This window comes from Pezoporus flaviventris, unplaced genomic scaffold, assembly GCF_033815535.1.
Source record: "Pezoporus flaviventris isolate CSIRO_AGI_PZ_B2104156 unplaced genomic scaffold, CSIRO_AGI_Pfla_v1 ptg000007l, whole genome shotgun sequence".
Lineage (NCBI taxonomy): Eukaryota > Metazoa > Chordata > Aves > Psittaciformes > Psittacidae > Pezoporus > Pezoporus flaviventris.
The window spans coordinates 34,965,845-34,988,141 of record NW_026892555.1 but is presented as its reverse complement, the minus strand read 5'-3'; the positions used below and the strand labels follow the sequence as shown (position 1 = coordinate 34,988,141).

Genomic DNA, 22,297 nt, shown 5'->3' with positions numbered 1-22,297 from the left:
TTTTAAAAAGGATTTACTCCTGTCACAACCATACATACAACTTTGGAGACTGAAGAGATTATTTAGAAGGCACCTGTTAATCAGGTACTAGCAGTGTGTTTTCCCATGCTGTTTTCAAATTATGCGTTAGAAGTTGTCCTGGATCCAGCTGTAACAGTTATTTTAGTCCTTCCTAGTAGCTGGTGCAGAGTGCTGTGTTTGGGCTTTAGTCTGAGAATGATGGTGATAACACCAATGTTTTAGTTGCTGCTGAGCAGTACTTACCCTGATCAAGGACTTTTCAGTCTCATGCTCTGCCAGTGAGGAGGGGCACAAGAACCTGGGAGGGAGCAGAGGCAGGACACCTGACCTGAACTAGCCAAAGGGGTATTCCATACCACAGCACATCATTCCCAGTATACAAACTGGGGGAGTCTCCCAGAAGGCTCAGACTGCTGCTTGAGTCAGGCTGAATATTAGTCAGCAGGTGGTAAGCAATTGTATTGTGCATCACTTGTATTCATTTTTGTTGTTTTTTTTTTCCCTTCCCTTTTTAGTTTTATATTCTCCTTGTTATTTCTCCTATTATTAATAGTAGTAGTAGTTTTGTATTATACTTTAGTTACTGGACTGTTCTTATCTCAACCCATGGGGTTTACATTCTTTCGATTCTCCTCCCCATCCTGCCTGGAGCATGGGGGGGGGGGGGGGGGGGGGGGTGAGTGAACGGCTGCATGGTTCTGAGTTACTGACTGGCCTTAAACCAGAACAGAAGTCATCACTCATAAATGCAAGAGAAGCCAATTTAATCCCTAGATTTTGTAAACCCCAGGAGTAAACATCAGTCCTAGTGCAAGGTCTCTGTAAATCAGTTGTAGCCAGCTCGAGCCAGCCAGTCAGGTGGACTAACAGTAGTCAGGCAGCAGTAATGGTGTCACAGCAGCAGCCTGAGTTAGAGTCAAGCAAACAGCCTAAGATCAATAGTATCCAGGTGATTAAGGGAAAGCACTGGCTTGACTTTCCATCCCCCAAAATATAAACTATGTAGAAAGAATAGTGTTCTGAGGAGCTACAAGACTTTCTCCTTCCCACTCCCCAACACTGATGACAATAAGGAGTCACAGTGACAAATCCTCCAGTATCACAAGCATCAGTCTCAGAGATGCTGGCCTCTGCTGCTTGCACAACTGTAGTTCACATCTTTTTCCAATGCAGCATTTCTACCATGCCCTGCAGAATTCCGATCGGAAGAGAGGAGAGAGCGCGGAGAGTGCTTCTAGGTGTGAAAGACTGCATGCCTCTATCCTGGCTCCACTTCTGTAGTCAGCAGTAAGTGTTCATGAAAGGTCCTTACTTGTTATGAATGTATTTTCTGAGTTTATGCAAGAATGTGAGTTATGAGAGTTTCAAATGTAGAACCTCAGGGTTAGGGTTGGAAAGATCCAAAATGTTAAATAAAAAAAAAAGATTACTTTCAGAGTACACAATAGATAATTGGAGATTTTGGAGCTGCTGGCTTACTAGAGACCCGAGATAGTTCAAAGCTCCCAAACTTAAGAAAGGAATGGGCTAGCTCAGCTGACTTCAAATGCAGGGAAGAAAAAATGTGTTAGTGAATATGACATGGTAAAGAAGGTTAGGAGAAACAGAGGGAGCAAAGAAAGACATACTGTTATTTCATTTCTTCCATTGTACCATGCCTTGAATTATTTTGAAAGCAAAATAAAGCAGGTACTCTTGACCATTATTTCTTGGATCCCTTCTGCTGTCTGGAAAAATAATTGCCACTGCCAGCATCTACAGGAGAAAACAAGAAGAATCTTATTTTAAGAAAGACATAAGGGGGGGGGGAATTAGTATTCTTGTATGCACAGTGTTCAGATGTAGGACTAAGGTACCTACTTAGCAACACTTGAGTAGATGTGACCATACAAATAGTTAGAAATAGGAGTTACTTAATTCCCCATAATTTTAAGTTCGGCCCTTGCCTTTTCTGCGTTTTGGCTTTTATTTTGTTGCTGCCACAAGCCCTACACCATCACATGACAACAACTGGTGAGATCTCACCCTTTCTCTCCCACTGGGTGCAAACATATGCATTTGGCAGCTTCTGCTCTTAGGAGAAAAGAAGGGTGAATCTCAGGGAAATCCGAGACTTAGAGGGAGCCACTGCAGCTTCTAAAGCTCATCACCATGGAGGTGGAACAGTGTGAAACATGGTTGTCCTATAGAACCAATAGGTTATTTTCAGAATCATTGATAAACCCTTATGTATGTTCTTCCCTTTCCCGTGTCCTCTGTTCTCATAGGAATCTCCCTTCATTCCTTTCTGTCCCATACATACCAATCTTTGAGGAAGTCAAACAAGGTTTTAATTTCACATCAGTCTAATTTGTGTGAAATTGGATCATGTATCTATTGCCTCTTACTGTCTCTAGGAGCAACAATATACACAGAGGACAATAAGCTTACAAAAACGTCTTGCGGTAAAAATGATTCAATAAGTAAGTCCAAATGGCAGATGAAAAGCAAACAGGAAAGCTAGCCCAAAATCAGAAGAGACCTCTTCAGGGTTTGAGAATCTGCACAGATGCATGTGGGAAAGAAGAGAGGGGTTCAGATTAAGAGGTAGCATCTGGCAAGTATCTCTTTACATTTATACAACAACATGACAATCTGAAAGCAGCTTCAAAATAAAGAAAACCTTGTATACTGAATTGACAAACTAGCCTATAAAATCAAGTTCTCCTATTCTGAAAGAAGTTGCTTGAAACACGCCTTAAAAGTTTATGAGAAATGACTGTACATTTCATACAGCCAGGCTCCACAGACTATTGGCTTAGTAAGAACCATAGCACCTTCTAAACCTTCTTCTAATTTCTGGTAAGTTCCTTCCACTTATCTTTCTTTTGATTTTTTACTTACTAAATACAAGCTTCCAAACTACACAGACGCAGTCCAGATCCTCAGGATCACTTCAGAAGTGAAATTAAATTTGCTACCAGCAAGACAAGCCACTAGAAGTATTATTTCCAGCAGAAAACAAAATTAGGTAGTCATTTAAAAAAACAGTGAGTGAAGTCCAAATGCAAGTCCGTGCAGCTACTTCATAATCATCGAATCAATGCCTTCATTAACAGAGAACAATAGGGGTTTTTTTTTGAGCTTCTTAAAGTATCTGCAAGTTACTGCAACAGAGGTAATGCTTACACTGAAGCCTAATGCCTTTGATGATATTAATAAATGTTCAGAATTACTCAGCATACATCAATTTAAGTAATTCCGATCAGAACATTTAAATTCAGTTGTGACACTGGGTTTCTTTAGTGCCAGCTACAAGTCTACTGTGGATCTAAACGCTACTACTTTATTGATGCTTAAATAATATAAACTAAATATATAAATATAAATATTGCAAGTCAGTAGAATCCAACACATATCAAAGCCTCAATAAAGTCTACATCAAGCAAAGCAACAAAGTTCCTATTAACTTTTGCAGTCAATATACATGTTCAAATTGACTCTCTGTAATAGCAAAAGCACCTTCCACAACTCACTACAGATGCTGATGAACATCCAAGGTTTACTCTCACCCTGATCCTAAGTACAAAATCACGTTGTGAGGGGTCCTGTTCTGGCAGGAAGCTGTGGTTTTGCAGATTGTCAGAGCAGATTTGCTAAGGATATATATAAAGGGAAGAAAAACCCCAACCCAAACAACTCCAATGTAAAATAAAAAAGATGGGTATTAAGGCTATACAATTAATAAAAGAAGAAAAATGAAAACAGTTTGAAAGCATTAATGTGCTTCATGTGTTTAGTACTGGGTTTGGCTCAGATTATAAATACTGCATTATTAAATAATAATAATAATAAAGATGAGTAAGTTTCTAGCTTAGCATTAAGCATTTAAGCCTTTGAAATACAAATCTTCCAAAGGAAAATACTCAATTCTTCATGCAATGACATGCAATCAAAATTGACTCTCTATGCCCATCATTTTAAGTAATGCTTTAATGCTAGCACACTTTGAATTAAAGCCTTTCAATAAATACAAGAAGTAACAGCACAGTTTTGCAGATGGGTTTTATAACTTCTTTTTAGACTCAGTATGACTACAGCCAATTTTTGAAACACATTACCACATGTAGCTGGTGGAAAAAGCACAAAGACTAATTTAAGTAGTTGCCAGTATTGTCATCTTTGAGTACTGCCAAATTTCAAAAGCCTAGTGCTTCCCAATTATACTACCCATACTTGCGTATTACATGCATGCATTAAAACTTTGCTTTGAAATACATTTTGACTGTTTCAAACCACAGATTGCAATATACTTTAAACATCATGTACTACTTGGTCAGCATCTTTCTACACCTTCTACTTGGTGACAACTTTGAAGAAAGATTCAGATCTCAGATTTTGGCCTCAATTACAGAAAACCCTATTTTAAAAATCTCTCAAATTCAAAGGTCCTGTGTGTTTAATGAAGCATTCAGAACAGGTATGAGGTCAGAAAAAAAAACAAAAAACAACCCTGAACTTCTCCATACAGAGTTTTTCTTTTAAAGAAAGTTCCTCTTAAACAGAAACATAACTAAAGCAAAATGAATGACGTCTAAGTTTACTTTTTTTAAGATTTGCACCAATTATTTCAACTTCTGTACTAGTATGCATGTATGCAAGTATAATGCAATTCATATGTCAATATAATTATAACTCATTCATTCTGTAACCAAATCAGCGTTACATAAGCAGGCTAATGTATGAAATGCTAGATGAAAGTTGCACCTTATAAAACCAAAGCAGATGTTTTAACTTATAGTTTTAATATAGCAATCAAAGAAAATTCCAAATACTGTACAGTGAAGTGTAGTATAGTACACTATATACTGTTATAATACACTATTGTTACATTACAGATAAAAAAAATCAAATATAATTAGTACAGCAATCACAAATAAAACCAAACTGTGCTGGGTAGCAGCCAGGTCTGTGAAGATGGTATAGTTTATATGCTAATTTATTTTTAATTCAACATGTAAAGCACTGTTTAAAAAGATTTGTTTTCTAAATATATATACACTATTTTAATTCTTATTTATACACTTTAAATAGCATTCCCTCCTAAAAGTGCACTCTCATTTCTTGGCAATAATCCTCATGAAACCTAAAATAATTCTGAAAATACCACACATTTCAACCTTTTATTGCTCAACCGCAGGCATAAGGGCTCAGAGGGAATCCTGCATTCTAAAGATCTTAAGCAACTTCTTCAATTTTAAGAAACTAAACTGATATCCACAAGCAAAACAAAGAAAACACTGATGTAGGCTTTTCTTTTTTAACAGAAGGATTAACTTCATATCATTATTTTACAAAAGCATGTAGATTCTGATATATGAAAATAGGAGCCAAACAAATGTAGAGATAACAGTGGCATCTTCTTATATCATTCATTTTTCATACATTTCAAATGAAGCATTGCTCTCCCAATTGTAAGCATACTATGAATTTTATTACCTGGCATTTTCAGCACATTGAAAAAGTAGCAAGCAACTCTGCTAACCTTGTGACAGTGACAACAGATTCTACTTTTTGAAAGATTTCAAATTAAGCATTTTGGTCTTGAAAGTGTGCCTGTTGCACAGGGTTGTTAGCACACAGCCCTGCAGCTGTGCTGATGCTAGAGCATTCCATTGGAGGCAGCGCCTACCTCACATTCTGTGTCTCTCAGAAGACTAGTAAACTATATAGGTTTCACAAAACCAACAATACACATTGCTGCTATGTGACTATAATAGCGAAGGCATCCCAAATATATTTATACAACTTCATTTGAAAAGCTGCTATTTATTATCCCCTCACTGAAACACAAACAATTCACAGTGAAACAGCAATACCAAAGTCAACCTTGCTAAGCAGCCAGCCATAGAAGTAGTAAAAATCTTGCCTCTGCCTGGAAAACCAGTCTGTTCTCCTGAGGTTTCCCATATGCTCACCAGCAATCTAGTCATTTCTCTTTTATAGTTTTTTTTCTTCTCTACTGAGCCTGTATTTTCAGTAATCATCTTTCATTTAGGTTATAAATAATAAGCCAGAATAAAGTTTAGGATTTTCAAATAATGCAAGTCTTCTTTGCCATGAGACACTGCGTAGAAGGAGATGGACCCTAGTCAAGGAACTACTCAAGGCAAGTATTCGAAAAGAATCTGGAACCACAACCTTGTCCACAGGCAATTCAGTAGCAAGAACTTAGCATTTGGGGTTTTTATGAGAAAGAGGACACTCCACACTGTTTGAGAAGTTGACATGGCTTCACATCCACAATGAGTCCACATCTTCCCTGCCCTTGTACCCCACCACCATTTTCCTGGCTCTAACAGGAAAACCTAACAATCACACGGGTGCTTCTGAGACAGGGACACAGATTTGCCTCAACTCAAATTTGCACTCACTGCTAGCAACCAAATGAAACATCTGTTCAAACTTACACTTCAGTGTTCTTTATTTCACTTCTCCTGAACAGTTACACATCTCACCAGCACGTAGATGAAGTTTAGCTCCACTTGAGAGTATCAAAAGCCATCTTTCTCAAAAACACTGATACTTAAATGCATGAGAAAGCCACGTGAAATAAGAACACTGCAAAGAAATACACACAATCCTGTTTTACACCAGAGGAATTCATATCAGCCCATCTCATGACTTTGACACCATTTTACCATTCCTTTTTGAGACTATTTTGTTTTAGGAACTGAAGAGTTCTCATCTACATGACTTGAATGGACCCGAGAAGACACTAATGGCGAGTTAGACAGAGTGTCTGTTTCTATTTAGATAAGAAGGAAAATGTCAAATTACTGCTGAAACAGGAAGTGTGTCAAAATTAAACTAAGCCTTCCTCTTAATACAGTAAAGGCACACAAAAGTCTGTAGTCTTACTAGAAAGGCATGAAAGAAGTAAGCAATCTTCTCTTTAAGTAAGGATGATATGCAATAAAGATTCCAATTTATTCCAAACTTGGAATTGTCTCCTATACACTGCCCATATTTTTTTCAGCCAAGGAAAACTTCTTTTTCTAAAGAAAAGGTTAAAACTAAGTGGTAGTTAGCTTGTCAAAATGCATGAGATCTAGGAGATTCCTCCTTCTCAGCCTCTCCTGACTTAAACTCCTTCCCAAGAACGTGTCACTGCTATACTTTTCTACAGCTCACACCATGGCAAAGCACAAGCCTCTACTCACATTTTCTATATGGAAGTAGCCTTCAGACAGCTCAAACTGATTCATGGAAGACTAAATGTTTTCAGATTCATGGCAGGCTTCCAGCTGCTACATGTGCATCCTGTTTCTCACTGAATAAGCCCTGCCAGTTAATCAGTGCATCACCAAGTTCAGTTCTGGTGAGCCAAATTACTTGATACATTCCAAGCTTCCAAATAGCTAACTTACAGGTTAGCAATTTAAGATCTTCAAATTTTTCATTTATTTCTGAAAAGGTGATTCTTATTTTTTACCTATAGTGTACTAAATCATAAAACATTTATTCTCTCTACATAAAAAGTTAACCAAGAGGCATTTGAATTTACTTTGACAAAACAGGGCTGTTCTTCAAGTGACTTGCTTCTGTTAATTTTTCTATAAGAAAATAAATCCTCTCTTCTAATGATCAGAACTGTTTACGGGATTAGCAATGTAAGAAGTGAGACCTTTCTGAATACAAGCATATGCAACACAACATTTGTGAACTGGTAAAAACCCACATGTGCATGAACACAGACTTCAATATTTAAATGTTCTTAATTCCTTTGAAGCTGTATTGACATCTTTCATCCATTCAGTGTTATTTTACCATTAGAGGAAGCAACAATAGTGCATTTAATATGACTATGAAGATCAAAAGCAAACTCCAGTATCAGATACACATTCCATCCTTAGGGAGCAAGCACAATGGCTGCTTCTTAAAAACTAGCACTGCAGGTCTGATGAACACACTACTTAAGTGGATACCAGATGTATTATCACTGATGCAGGGAATGCTGCATCACAAACTGAAGCGAGGCTAATAAAGGTGGGTAATCTTTACTGACACTGAAATGGCATGTATTCCCCTTGTTTCCATGCAGTAAACAGTGAGCTTCCACTAGCTCCACTGTCACTGAACACTTTAGGAGAATATATTTTAAGAGAGTTGTTTCCTTCCAATAAATTGTTAATTTGCTTTAAAAATGCCAGCTATTTATTTTTTGCCATTACTAACCAATGCTAGTAATTAAAGTATTTTAAAAGAAAAAATGGATTTGCCATTGAACATTTGTTGTTTCCTGCAATTGCCACCTTCTCTCCTGTAGTTGTGTTAAAAGTTGCACAGGATCTGACCAGTTGAGTATTTGGAAGGAAATAAAAACATGCTATCACTTACTAACAGAGCACCAAAATGGTTGCGTTGGCTCAGACAGCCAAGCATAACCACACCACATTCACTTTATCTTCATCATACACTAAGTACCCTTTTTTCTAACTTGCTTAAACTGATAATGTGGAGTAATTAGAGAGTTTAGTAAAGTTACACTTTTCAAGATTTCTGACAAGCATATATATCTGTATGAATGAACGTTTTTAAGTTGGAGGAAGTGCCAGCACAGTGTAACTGAAGTACTGTATAGGCTACATTATCAAATTTAGCAGAAGTTCAGTTTTAGTTGCTTTTTGAAATTTATGTGCAATTCATGTTTATAGTGTGTTTTCAAGCAGAATTAAGTGCCTGGGACAGGATTAATTTAGTCACGTTTCTAGTTATTCCTGTTCTAGCCTTTCCAGTGACCTTAAACTAGCATGGTAAGAATGGGCTTCAATTTTAAGACTTTTAAGGAATTAAAAATTACAAAGAATTTTCAAGAACCCACATTTACAGCAGATATTCATCTCAGTGCATTTCCTAATAACTAATTTAAAGGTAACAGAGCCAGCCTGGGCAGCAGTATGGTAATATTGAAAGCTATTGCCAATCACACGCTTATCATGCACTGAATAAGATGATATAATCTTTGACATACATACAAGACTTAATAACTAATCACTTTGTGTGGCCCAGCCAATAAACATTACATTTGAACAGTAATTTTTTCTACCCTTATTAGATTTTAACCTATCAAGAGTGATCCATTGGCTCAGTTGCATTAGTGATTCCTGCATCTTGACTATCCATCTCCTCAAGCTCCTCAACAGAATTTCCCTTTTGTGCTTTAGACCTTGCAGGGAATGTTGTTCCCACAGAATTCACCATGTTACTATCAGTTGATTCAGTATTCAAGTGTTCAGTACCACCTGGTGCAGACAGTGATTCGGGTAAGGCAGCCTGAAAGCTCCCAGTTTTAGCAGTTGAACTCACTGCCTCTACTTTTCCTTGAGATAGATCAACTGATGCTGACTGCTCTGTATTCTGATCCCGCAAATGTCTATCCATTGAAGCCTGAATAGAAGAGACCATTTCCTGCAACTTTTTTCTCTGTGCCTCAATCAAAGTGGGGTCAAGCTGCCTGCTGTCTCTCATTGTCACAACTCCCGGTGCAATTCGGATAAGCTCACTGTTACCAGAAGCAGCTGTGAATACAGAAGGCTCAATTTTAGTAGAAGGACTGAAGTCTGTTTCTGTGCTATGCTTTCTTAAAAGTGGTGTTTCCCTGGCTTTTTGATCATGTTGTTGACTACTAGATGCAGTTCCCAGGGAATGGCCCTTTCCTTGAAATGCAGTTATGTTATGTAGTTGTTCAGATTTCTTTTTCACCACACCACCACTACCCAGCTTCAGCATTCCATGTGAAGGACTTGCTTCCCTGCTTCTTGAAGTAGCTTCTGCTCGCACTTGACTTAAGGCCTCTTTAACCAACTCTTCAACGTCAGGACCAATAGGAAAGTGCCCAGCAGCATCCACGCACAGCTCTAATCTGTCTTCTGCTGCATTGTATACAAAGTTTTTACCAGGCAGATGTGGGAAAGTACAGTGCTTGCCATCAGCCAAACCTATAAAGATAGAAGAAGTTATTCATGGTACTAAAATATTTTAAAGCATGCTTTGAATACACACACTGATTACTGTATTTAAACTTATTGCATCAAATATGTGGAAACACACTGAAACTTCATACTGTGGGAGGAAATTTAGGCTTGTATGCCATATGCCAGCAATCACAGTATAGTCTTAAGATGCTGCTGCCTTCTATGGTGATTCTAATGAAAAGACAAAAACGTAGTATATTACTAGATAAAATAGCCACCTTGCTGGGACGTGCAGTTCTGATACAACAGAAGTTGAAGAAATAGCATATGCTTGCAGTAGCACAAAGCAAGCCAAACCCCACGGCTACCACCACCACCCCCCCCACCCCCCCCCCCAAACCACACAAAACCAAAACAGAAACAAAAGCCAACCCCAAACTGAAACATACCCCTGCCCCCCACAGGCAACAACAAAAAAAACCCACACCCCACCGGCCAAAGAGCACATTTCAAAACACTACTGCTATATCTAGAGAAGTACTGTTTAGTACCACTTCCATATGTAGCAGGACTTCAGGGTGTGCAACTGCTGCTAAGCCTCAAGAATTTCAAATTTGCTATTTGTCTTCTCAGAGAGGAAGTGTTGCCAGATAAACAAAAGTGTTTTAAGTTTACAATGTTTAGTAGTCCTGGAGATTATAAATACCACAAACATTTACAACATTGAGATCTATTACAACATTTACAAAACAAACATGATACATAATATTTTTTATCTGCTGTTTGTCTCACTGTCCTACTTAAAATTTGATTGATCTTCTAAAATTGAGAGTTCACTAGACAAATTTAAGTTCTGAAGCTCCTCTGTGTCAAAAATGGGTAGCAGTTTTCCAGTTTATTATCATAAAACTTCTGACACACAGCTCCTTTCTTTACATATCCACAGGAGCCAAACAGCCAAAACACAGAACAAAACTGAAACACAAATACCTATCCCTTTAAGAACCTGAAGAACATACTGTAACTACAGAATTTACCAGCTCAATCTTGATTTGCAGGAGAGAGCTGTAACAGCTTCTTCTAGGCTAAAACTACCTTTGAAATTGCAATTCTGAAATTTCAAATATGTTAAACAAGATCCACTAAAATCAAACTTCAATTGATAAACAGTACCTGCAATTGACAGAAAGCTTTGTTCTAAATGTCCAGTATCATAGTTGCATTATTACGTTATCTAAAATACTACAGATAGGTAAGTAGCTTCTTTAAGTGAAAAAGAAAAAAAAAAGATTACTGCACATTGCAATTGTTTACTGGAAATGTAGTAAAAATCATAGAAGTATGTTAATGCTGAAATAGTAGTTCTACCTACCAAGGTAGTGCAAAACACCTACAACACAGAAATGATGTAATAATGCTGCAATAATGTTCAAATACAGAATATCATCTCCCACTGTCATAGTTCTGAAGTCATTTTTGCCAACTGACAATGAAAATCGGGCATTTTCTGTGAGTTAATGACCAGCTGGGTTAAAATCCCTTGGATTCATTTCAGGTTCTCAACTCTGGCTAGTTGTTAATTGGTCCAAAAGGTCCTTTCTATCAGCCACTGTTTAAGCTAATTCACTTGCCAGAAACAATACACCAGTCTTTACTGTACAAGCATAATAGAAGAAAACTGAAAGGAAACAGATCTGCTATAAGACACTTGGCATGCTAATTCTGTTACCCAGGCTAATAATTCAGTGGGAGGTAGTGGGCAGTAAATATACCACACATTTCAATTACTGCAAACAGCACAGAAATTATGTGATAAAATACCTCTTTCCACATTATAATAGATGAAACCACAAGAGCTAAACTATGAATGTAAAGACTTGAGTATGAAACTTGAAATGTGATAAAATAACGCGTACCTTCTTCTCTAAAGAAAGATGTTATTCTTTGTAGGCAGTATTTGTAAAGCTGTCTAAAAATCAAACATACTCTTAACTACTTGCTTGGTTATTCTGCACATCGCCCAAGATGCAACATTTATCAATTCAAAAAGAAGATAGATAGCTTTGCTTTTGAACAACCATCTTAAGAATATGAAAGACTATTTAAATTTAAAACATGCAGTAGCCCTGTATAAAATAGCTACTAAGAAATACACTAGAAAGATTAACTGTTTATCCAGTAAGTGTTTTAAAGTGTAACAGGAGTAAGCCCTATGATCTTCTCTTTGTTTGATCTCTCTGGGGAAAAAAATAACAACCAAAATCATTTGACTTACTGAAGCTGTTTATACAATTCAGTAAGTTTAAATTGAAATGTATGGTTGTAGAAAAAATTTCAGAAAAGAGGTTTAAGTTGAATGAACTAGTCTTAGTAAAATTCCATAGCCTGAAGTTCTTGAGGAAGCATAAGAAGTTCTACAGTATCATGAAAATTAAAATGTACCACGCTAATAAAATAAAAATAAATTTATGTTCACAAGCGACTCAATACCAATTCACAGTTTTAAAGATCTGGAAACAGAAGAAGGAAGGGATAAAAACAAAACCAAAAAATACCTGTGGTTTTCTTCATCATGCTGTAGAATACTCCACCTGGCTGAAACAACTGAGGAAGCCCCTTTGCGTAGGACCAAACATCTTCCCCTGTAAAAATCAAACACAATTATTAAACAGTTGTATTTTAACATTACAGACAAGGCTCAAAAATGCAACTCCTTGAATTAAAAGGTGAATCCTCGCTCTCTTCTATGCAATTATTTATTGCAAATTTACATAACAGGAGCACAGGACACCAAGAAACTTTCAGGAAAACATACCACTGTCTGCAATCAAATATCCTACACGTTCTAGTACAAGGTTCCCAAATTTTATTTGACCCAAGCTGCAGCTCCTGGTTCTTTGCCAGACCCTATACACAAGTCTCTATTCCCCTCCCACCCATGCTTTCAACATAAAACTAGCAAAAAGAAAAAAAGCACACTTCCAAAATTCAAGCACATACCCTTGCACATTAAAAACCTCAATTCTATATGCCTACACCTTCTCAAAAATCAGATCTCAATTTCACAGCTGCCATACAGCAGACTTTATACTGTCATTGAGATACAAACATCTACACAGGCAGCTGTGCAGAAGCTGTGTCTTTACCTTGCTTTTCTTGAGAGTTAGAAGCAAAATACAAAACCTGTGAGGCCCCAGCTGTCCCATGTAACTGGCATTTTCCAAAGATGCTAAAAATGGCATTGAAATGTGACAACTTCAAATGCCACTGAGAGGGAAAAAAAATACCCTAACTTGACTATGTAAGGAAAGGAATATAAGAAACAGAAAATTGGGTTACAGTGACAGAATATCAGTGGCCTAACAGTACCTGCTAAATTGGTTCAGATCTGCATTTCTACCTGTGCCCTTTTCCAATTTTGCTAACCACTTACCTGCTTGAGAGAAGTGACTTGTGATGCAGCTGTCAAACGGTGCAAATAAAAGGTACTGATAAATTCCATTCTCCTGATGCAGAAGCAAATACTGCCTGTATACATTTTCAGAAAAAATTGCTTTTCCCATTTTACATCAATCATTCAGGCAACATACCGAGATACCCTAAGTAGAAACTGCACCATTCTTTAGGCATTAAAATCTTAATAACCACATCTCTCAATTTTTTATTAAAACTGGAGAATGCAAGTCATAAAATTAACTAGATGCACTTACTACTTGTATTAGAGATAGCTGGGTTGGGTGACACTAAAAATACTACCATTATTTCTTTGCTTGCTGTTAAGAGGAAAATAAAAGTTAAAAGTTACTTTTAATAGCTTCCTACATACTGAACTACAGAGCACATCTAAATCCCTCCTTGCACTTCTTTATGCATATCCCACAAGCTAACTGTGGCTAGTCTCCTATCCACCCACGTCAGGTGAGAAAACATTTCACCCTCATGACATGTGCTATGTTATGCCTTGCAACCCTTCAAGCCACTTGCCGACTTTCCCACTTCCCTTCCCCAGCAGGCACTTGACTCCATACACTCCCCTGCTTGTCTATCCCGCCCACAAGAAGGGTTCCGTGTTATGCCAGTCCCCATTCTCTCTAAGAAGGGCACAATGCATCTTCATCATGTTTGGACTTCAAACATTTTAAAGATGATACCTACATAATCTGATTAATTTTAAATGCATTCCCTTGAACCATATATGCTCTGGTTCACTGCTCTCATTTGCACATCAAGCTCACAGATTTGGCCTTCACTTCCTAGCAAGAGCATCCAGGTAACAAACCAACTACTCTTCTTCATTATTTTCCATGATCTACAGAAGAAGGTCTTGTCTTTTGATTTTATCCCAGTAACTCCTGTCTACTGAGTTGCTAATAAATTTGAAGCTTCTCTCCAGCTCTGACTCCACTAAGAAAAAAAAAGGAAATTAAAAAATGTAATAGGAGCATTCTCTTTTCCTCCCCACTGTTGCCATTGTTTTCTCTCTTCTTCAAGCAGCTGCAGAGAGGGAGGGCAATCTGCTACCCCACATCCTTATTCTCAGTAACATTTTGCAATCCACATCCCTACATACAATGGTTCCAGAGCATCACTACTGTGGCTCTTCATTTCCCCCCAGGTCTTCCTGATGGTTTAAATACTGCCCACAGGAATCAAAACAACCACTACACTGATAAGCAACAGAATACAGACCATCTGCCAAAACCAGCAGCCACACAGTGGCCGACTTCATACTATGGACTCCTATGCTGCTGCATCTAGCAATCCATTCTTATTCGATACTAGAGGCTACCTTCCACAAGACAACCACCTGGCTTCGCTAAGAAGCCCAGGTTTTACACGTTAGTCGGATTCTGCAAGAAAAGATTCCCTATTTGGTTTGAGCATTTGTCAAGCCTTGCACAAGAGAAGCATCACTGTTTAGATAACCTTTTATGCAACACTAACTGCCTTTTATGCAGAAAAGTACGGAGAGCAGGGCTCACAAAACAAAATCATCTGCCACTGAAAGAAACACAAAGCAATGATACTGTTTTGATAAAGAGATCTTCCACGTAAAATCAAACCCACAGTCACAACTGGACTTTCCCAGATCAAAGGAACTAGCTTGTGTGATTCAACACAACTGCATTTGAGGTTTGCACATTTTTGTTTCTAGTTGGTTTTTATTATTTGTTTTGAGTTTCATTACCATGGCAGTAAGACACTTACAGGTCACAAGTTAATTTGGGTGATCATTTAGTTAGATTAAAAATTCCTTCAAGTTACTACATTTATCAAAGAGATGATGTTAACACTGTTCCCATTCCCTCGGACCAAACCTCAGCCCCACAAAGGTACGGCAACTAATGGAGACTACCCTACACACAAGCATGCCTCATACACTGCACAAAAAGAGCAGTTGCAAATTAACCTATGCCAGTGGAAGCCTAAGACCAGCACTTCATACAGCAGGGAGGACAAACAGAAGCAGAAAACAAAACAAAAACTCAACTGATAAATACAGGTTACAAGGAACTACAGGTGGCTTAAAACCAAGCTGCTTAATTCCAAGCAAATGACAGTGTTAATATATTTAATTTAAATCAGGCAATTTTGATTTCTTGTGCACTGATGAATTCATCAACGCAAAACAAACCAATGACAATAGATTCATACTTGGCTTGCATGTATCCAGAGTGCTTCTGCATGGGTGTAATTAAATCTGTTTCAAAACATAACGCTTTAGCTGTGTTAATGTAAAATTACAATTCTTTAATTCATTTCCTGATAGACTTCTGTATTTTGAGATAAAAAAGAGGAGAAAGCTTTACCAAAAAAACATGCATAATATGTTATGTGGTCCAGAAATTACAGTATCTCATTTCCCAGAGCTTATCTTTAAATTAGATACAGAAAAATTAAAGAACATGGTCTAAAACTGTAATCAGTTAACCGGCTGAGGCCAGAAATAAAAAATTCTACGAACTGAAATGAGAGAAGCATCAAGTCAGCCTACAGGAGACACTGTTTGACAGAAAAGCTTTTAAACATCCACAGTGAATAGTTACAGAAGTTTGGGCACTGGGGAGTTAAAAAAGAAAATAGCAAGCTACTTCAACAGCATCTCCTCATCTCCTCTTTGGACTTTCCAATGTGACTGTATTATTAGATGCATGTTTTTAGCAGAACACAGTTACAACAAGAGCATCCAGGGTAAGCTGACTCTGAGAACTTCCCAGCACTGGTTTTTAGCAATACAGAAATGTCACTGAAAAATACTGCAGCCTCTCACCCCAGCAAGGCTGAATACACCACCCTGAGAACTGCCACTCCAACACTCTGAAAGTGCAAGGACTAAGGAAGTTTCTTAGAGTTTGTCGCCCCATTGAAAACTCCCAACTGTAAACAGTGACCTGCCCAGACTTTGTTTCTACAAGTATCTTTAATGGAAAATGAAGCCCTGGTGAGAAAAGTGATTATCTAAAAATAGCACCTTATTCAGTAGCTGCATTAGTTGTTATAAATGGTTTGTTTATCATTTGCTGCACCTTTTACTTCTATTAGTAACACAAAATAGATGTGGTCACAGAAGGGTGAGGTAAATTCTGTTCTAACCTGTGATTCGAAAGCAGAAATTAACAGCAGTGAAAGTCAGAGACAAGAAATGATTCTTTTCCCATTTTATGAATAAGTAGCTGTAAATAAAATGACACACCTTAATGCTGAAGTAACCAAGATACTTTTAAAGCATGTCAGAGGTTTTTTTGTAAGCCAGTAACTACATTTTCAGCAGTCTTGCCTGGAAACAGAAAGCTCTCTTTTAAGCCTCATCTCCAAATTGAGATAGCTTTTAAACCTGAGCTTTTCCTGCACTTTGGAACATAGGTGCAGGTGTCAGTGTGTTGAGGTGACTAGTGATTCAGCATGCTATTTTGCAGTAAACAGTCAAGCTTTGAAAAGAATCAAAGTTCTGATTGGTGGACTTCTGACATACCAGTCTGTGATTATGCAATTGTTTCGTTTCTGAAGTATCACATGCTTTAGCCACACCAAATCCCTCCAGCGAAAGAGAAGGCTCCCAAAAAAAAAAACAAAACCCCAAAAAAACACCCAACAACACAAAAAAACAAACAAAAAATCTTGCAACCATTGCTATTCAACTGGTTCACAGAGCTAAATGTATGGTAATTACTGCCCTACTTCCTGACAGTAAGCAGCAGGAGCTGTGGAACCTGATGAAGAAAGTACACAAATGAATGTCCAAGTCTCCCGAGTCCAAATATGAATATAAAAAAACACAGGCACCTGGGAAAAGTCCTTCTGCCTTGAATTATTAACAGCCAGATTTACATGACTGACAACTGATAAGCATGGCTTCGCAACCCTGTGTCCACCTCCAGGATTCAAATCTGTGGTTAGTTTCTTCCAGTTTCTCCTCTGCTTACCATCTGAGATAATGCTTTTCACAGCTCTCTAAAAAGACCATCTCTTCACTTAAAATTAGCAGATTAGCTAAGGAGACAATGCTGTGTTCATTTGCTTAAACCAACACAACTCCCCTGTGGCAAGAAATGTCAAGATTTCATCCTACTACAGAGGTGAGAATTTGGTCCTCAAACTTCCAATGACAAGACACTCAGAGTCCCCTTCTCACCTTGGCTCTGACTTTATTTCCTGAAACCTGAGGGAGAGATTAGGAAATATAGGGAGCAAATAACCCACACACATACACATAAGATGTATGCCTAATAAATGACAGGAAAAACAGAGAAGACAACAGAAGAAATGCAACAACTTCTGATTAGCAAATCTTAAATACATAGCAAAGAAAGAACAAGTATCTCGCACACACATTTTAGAAAGTCACAACACCCAGCAAATCACTGACAGCATGTTAACCGTTCTTCTAATAGAGGAATAAAGGAACTAACCTTCTCTGTGGTTACAGAAAAGAAAGGGGAAAAAAAGGTATGTATGTAACTACAGGTTATGTTACCCTCTACTTAAAACCACAATTTTAAAATACAACTGGAAGTCAGGCTTACCCATTAGTGTTGCTAGAAGACAGAGAGAATACATCTCCTTATCCACTTGCTCTTGTAGTTCTTTTGATGAGATTTTACTAGTCAGAGCAACGTCTTCATGTTTCACAGCATGGGCCGCGTGTGCTGAAGCAGACTGCCTGCCTTCCTCCTTACCTTTCAGGATTTCTATGGCAATCCTGTCACCGTGCTGCAAAGGAACAGGCTCATTTTCCATGCCTTCTTTGGGAGGCAGCAGCTCTTTAGGAGGAAAGCCATAGCGAATACATTGCAAATAGGGAGGAATATTAAATTCTCTTGCTATGCTTTCCCGCAGTTCCAGGAAGGTGGTAGTGCACTTCAGTGTCAGCATTGACTGCCTCCCATCATTCGTGGTTATTCGAATTTTCTTTTCCTTTGCAGATGTTGGAGAATAGGGGGCTTTTGTTGGTGTAGCAGGTGCAGATGATGGCCCCTCACGAGCAGCCCCAGGAGAAGCAGTCCTAGGTTGCCCTTTATGCTCTTGTTTCAGTTTTTCACTCTTCCGTTTCTGCATTACAGAAGCCTGATCCGCAATGTTCTGCTGAATAGTTCTTTCAGCTTTGCTCATGTTCAACTCCTCTTTGTGCAAAGTTTTTGTCTTCTGTCCAGTCAAAATAATTTTGGTTGGAAGTTGTGACTCTAACTCTTGTCCTTGCTGTACATCATCAGCTCTTTGGGCATGAGCACCATCAATATTTACAGGTGTATAATCATCAGGGTTCTTTTTGGCAGTTTGATGCAATATTGTGTTGACAACTTTCTGAATAAGAATCTCACTACCAAATTCCCCAGGGAAGTGCTTGGTAACAAGTTTCATGGCGACATCATACACATTGCTGTTCAGAGAAGCGTCACTTTCATACTGGAACCAGTAGACGGTCTCTCTCACCACTCTTCCACTCCACTCTAGAGTAATAGGAAAAGCTTCAGGGAGGTTGTCATATTCTTTACCTTCCCAATAGTGCTTGAACCCACAGCCACATTTGCCACCTGTGGACCGAGTATTAGTTCTGTCTCCATCCAAATACGAAACAGATCCATCTTCTCTGACGCGACGCACTAAGTTACCATGACACCAGTTACAAGCAGTCAAACTACTCAGGCTATAGTCTGGTACCAGCACATCCTTCACGGGGTTGTAGGAACACACCAAACTGTTCAGGGGAAAGCTGTAATTTTTGTCAGGCCTCAGTTGTCCATGAGTGCTTTTTGCCAGGTTATATAGCTTCCCCCCGGGAGCCAGCCACTCTGGAGGAACATGATGCTCTGAAAGGGCCCCACAGATGAGGCACCTGTGAAGGCGGTTGTCCATCACTGCTTTTTTGGCAGCTGCAGTGACTTCTTCAGGCTGGATTCCTATTACACCAGTCCTTCTGTAGAAATACTGATGTACATCAGCTACAAGACTGGGATGGATCCCGTGTTTACTCATGAAAACCTCCTCCATTGCAGCAACAAGCCTCATCAAGTACTTATCTTGCAAACTTCTGTCTCCTCCAATGACACAGCCACCATCCTCCTCTAACTTGATGTACTTTTTGATGAGGTCTTGAGGGACTCCCCAGGCTTTAGGAAGTAGCTTCCTAGGCAGTTTAGGTAAAGCAGCACCTTTTATTCCAACTAGAGGAATGTAATGGTTTCGTCCTGAGCTACTCCAGGCTATGCAGATTGGCTTGTTCAACATGCCATCTTTTCCCATGCATTTTTCTAAGGGTATCAGGCCAGGGAGGAACGTCGCTGAATAATCTCCAGAGCTCCGCATTCCACTCAAGGAGTCTAACAGGATGATAGGCCGGTGAAGCACATTGGCCAGGCCAAAGATGTGAATATTCCTAAGGCCCATTGGCACACCTTCTGGAGGAACAAACAAAGGGTCACATTCATTGATAATGTCCTCCCACTCTGCTGCATCAATAAAGTCGTGGAAAAGCGCCTTGTAGTGACTCAGGTTCTCCTCAAAGTGCTTCTTTAGATTCTCCCGCAGAGCATGCCAGAACAGTTCCCTGCCAACAAGTGCCCGCGAGACTGCGTGGACGAGGCAGTGGCCATCTCCATCCACATGGACTGGAATGAGGCACTCCTGACTGTTGTTGGCCTTCTTGATGTCTTCCAGGGTGTCATGCAGGTAGATGAGGCTGCCAGAACGGTCCTTTCCATATCCGATGGTTTCAACATGCTCCGGCTCAATGAGGAAGGCGCGGTCACCCAGGAGGGAACAGTCAAAGATGTCTCCCTGGTTCATCTCCGTGAGGAGCTTGGCTTTGCCAGTCTGCTTGTCCATCCCGTAGCGAGCCAGGATGGGGGCCAGGAGCTTGCAGTGGTAGTTGGAGAGGCCCATGACTTTGACGAGCTCGGTGTTCCTGCGGGGTGGGCCGGCACCACTGACGCCCAGCAGCGCGTTTCGCAGCAGGTTGTGTAGCACCAGGTCGGGGTCCGTCACCTCCTCCACGGCCAGCAGCTGCCGCTGCTCGTGACGCTGCCCGCAGTCCGTGCACTCGATGCTCCCGCTGCTCTGCGGCCCGTGGGCCGGGAAGAAGAGCCGCGCCTGACATTTGGGGTCCGGGCAGGTACCCGAGAAGATGCGCCGGTCCCTCTTCTTGGAGGCGGCCGAAGGCAGCGGCTGCTGCTGAGGAGACGGCGGCGGTGGCGGCGGCGGCTGTTGCTGCTGCTGAGGCTGGGACATCGCTCTGCTCTGGCCGAGCTTCACCCCCACCTGTGCTCCTCCGCCCTCACAGGCTCATCCCCTGCGCCCCAGCTAACGACCGCCGCCTGACTGGTACTGGTACCGCTGCCGGCCGCCAACCGCCCATCCACCGAGCGCCCTCCTCCCGCCGCCGCCGCCGCTTCTCGCACCCTCCCCCCTCCTTCCCGGCAAACACGGAAGCTGCCGGCACCGCCGGTTACTGCCTCTTCGCTGCCTTAGCCGTTGCCCGCAACGCAACGGCCTTTCACTTCCACGCGCAGGCGCGGAGCCGCGAGGTCTCTCGGGAGCGTTAGTCTTCTCCGCCAGCCAAGCCCGGGCTGGACCGGGGAGCGGCAGCGCCCCAGGACTACATGGACCGTGATGCCAGGCGGCAGGGGGAGGGCGGGGCCCAGCCGGGCCGGGCCGGGCAGGACAGGCGGTGCCGCCGGTCCGCGGGCTCCTGGGAAGTGTAGTCATGTGACCGGTGGGCCGCGGAAGAGGGGAGCGGGGAGGGACATCTTTAGGGAGTGTTTGGGGCTCTTGTTGCGCTTCCTGTGGCGGGCATGCGGGGGGTGCAGGGCGCTGTGTTTAAGGCGACACCCCCGCGTATCTGTAGGCTTGGGGGAAAAGGACCCTGGGGTGTTGATTGGCGGCTGCTGAACATGAGCCAGCTTGTGCCCAGGCAGCCAAGGAGTCCAACAGCATCCCGTGCTGTATCAGCAGTGGTGTGCCCAGCAGGGCCGGGGAAGTGATTGTTCCTCTCTACTCGGCACTGGTGAGACTGCACTTCTATACTTTGTTCAGTTCTGGGCTCCTTACTACGAGAGAGACATTGAGGTACTGGAGCGGGTCCAGAGAAGGGCAATGAAGCTGATGAAGGGTCTAGGGAGCAAGTCTTAAGAGGAGCAGCTGAGAGAACTGGGGTTGTTTAGTGTGGAGAAGAGAAGGCTCAGGGGTGTATCTTATCGCTCTCTACAACTACCTGAAGGGAGGGGACAGAGAGGAGGTTGTTGGTCTCCTCCCAAGTAACAAGTGATAGGACAAGAGGTAGTAGCCTCAAGCTGCACCAGGGGAGGTTTAGACTGGATATTAGGAAAAAGTACTTCACCAAGAGGGTGATCAGGTATTGGAACAGGCTGCCCAGGGTGGAATCATGAGACCATCCCTAGGTGGAATCATGAGACCCTCAGTAACATGGTTTAGTGGTGGTCTTGGCAGTCGTGAGGTAAAGGTTGGACTTGGTGATCTTAAATGTCTTTTCCAACCTGGCTGATTCTATGATTCTCTCTATACCCCTCTAATGTCACCCCACCCACTCACACACACACCCCACCCCACCCCCCGGCATGTGCACTGAAGCAGGGCTCTCTCCCGTGCCGCCTGTTCCTCTGCTGGCACTAGGGGAAGGAGGCAGCTCACGCCGCCTGAAGCCTTGTCTCCCGCTTTGGCCCCATCTCCTCACAGTGCTGCCTGGGCAAGCTCCAGCAGGTTGCTGCCGACAAGGGGCTGGCAGAAGGAGGCACAGTGGGTGGCCGGGCTCTAGCCTGCACCTCACCACTGCCAGGCAGGGGGGTCTGAGAGCCTGGGGCTGTCTG

At 41.0% G+C, this 22,297-nt stretch overlaps 1 protein-coding gene across 1 annotated transcript; it reads right to left on the bottom strand.

Annotated features, from left to right (window-relative positions):
- Positions 1–4,784: 4,784 nt before the first annotated feature.
- VCPIP1 (valosin containing protein interacting protein 1) lies at positions 4,785–20,954 on the bottom strand. The gene is made up of 3 exons (XM_061448362.1): positions 18,002–20,954; positions 12,533–12,619; positions 4,785–10,001 (listed from the first exon to the last, which is right to left on the bottom strand). The coding sequence occupies exons 1-3, from the start codon at positions 20,700–20,702 to the stop codon at positions 9,130–9,132; spliced, it is 3,660 nt and encodes a 1,219-aa protein (XP_061304346.1). The 5' UTR covers positions 20,703–20,954; the 3' UTR covers positions 4,785–9,129.
- Between the last annotated feature and the right edge of the window lie 1,343 nt (positions 20,955–22,297).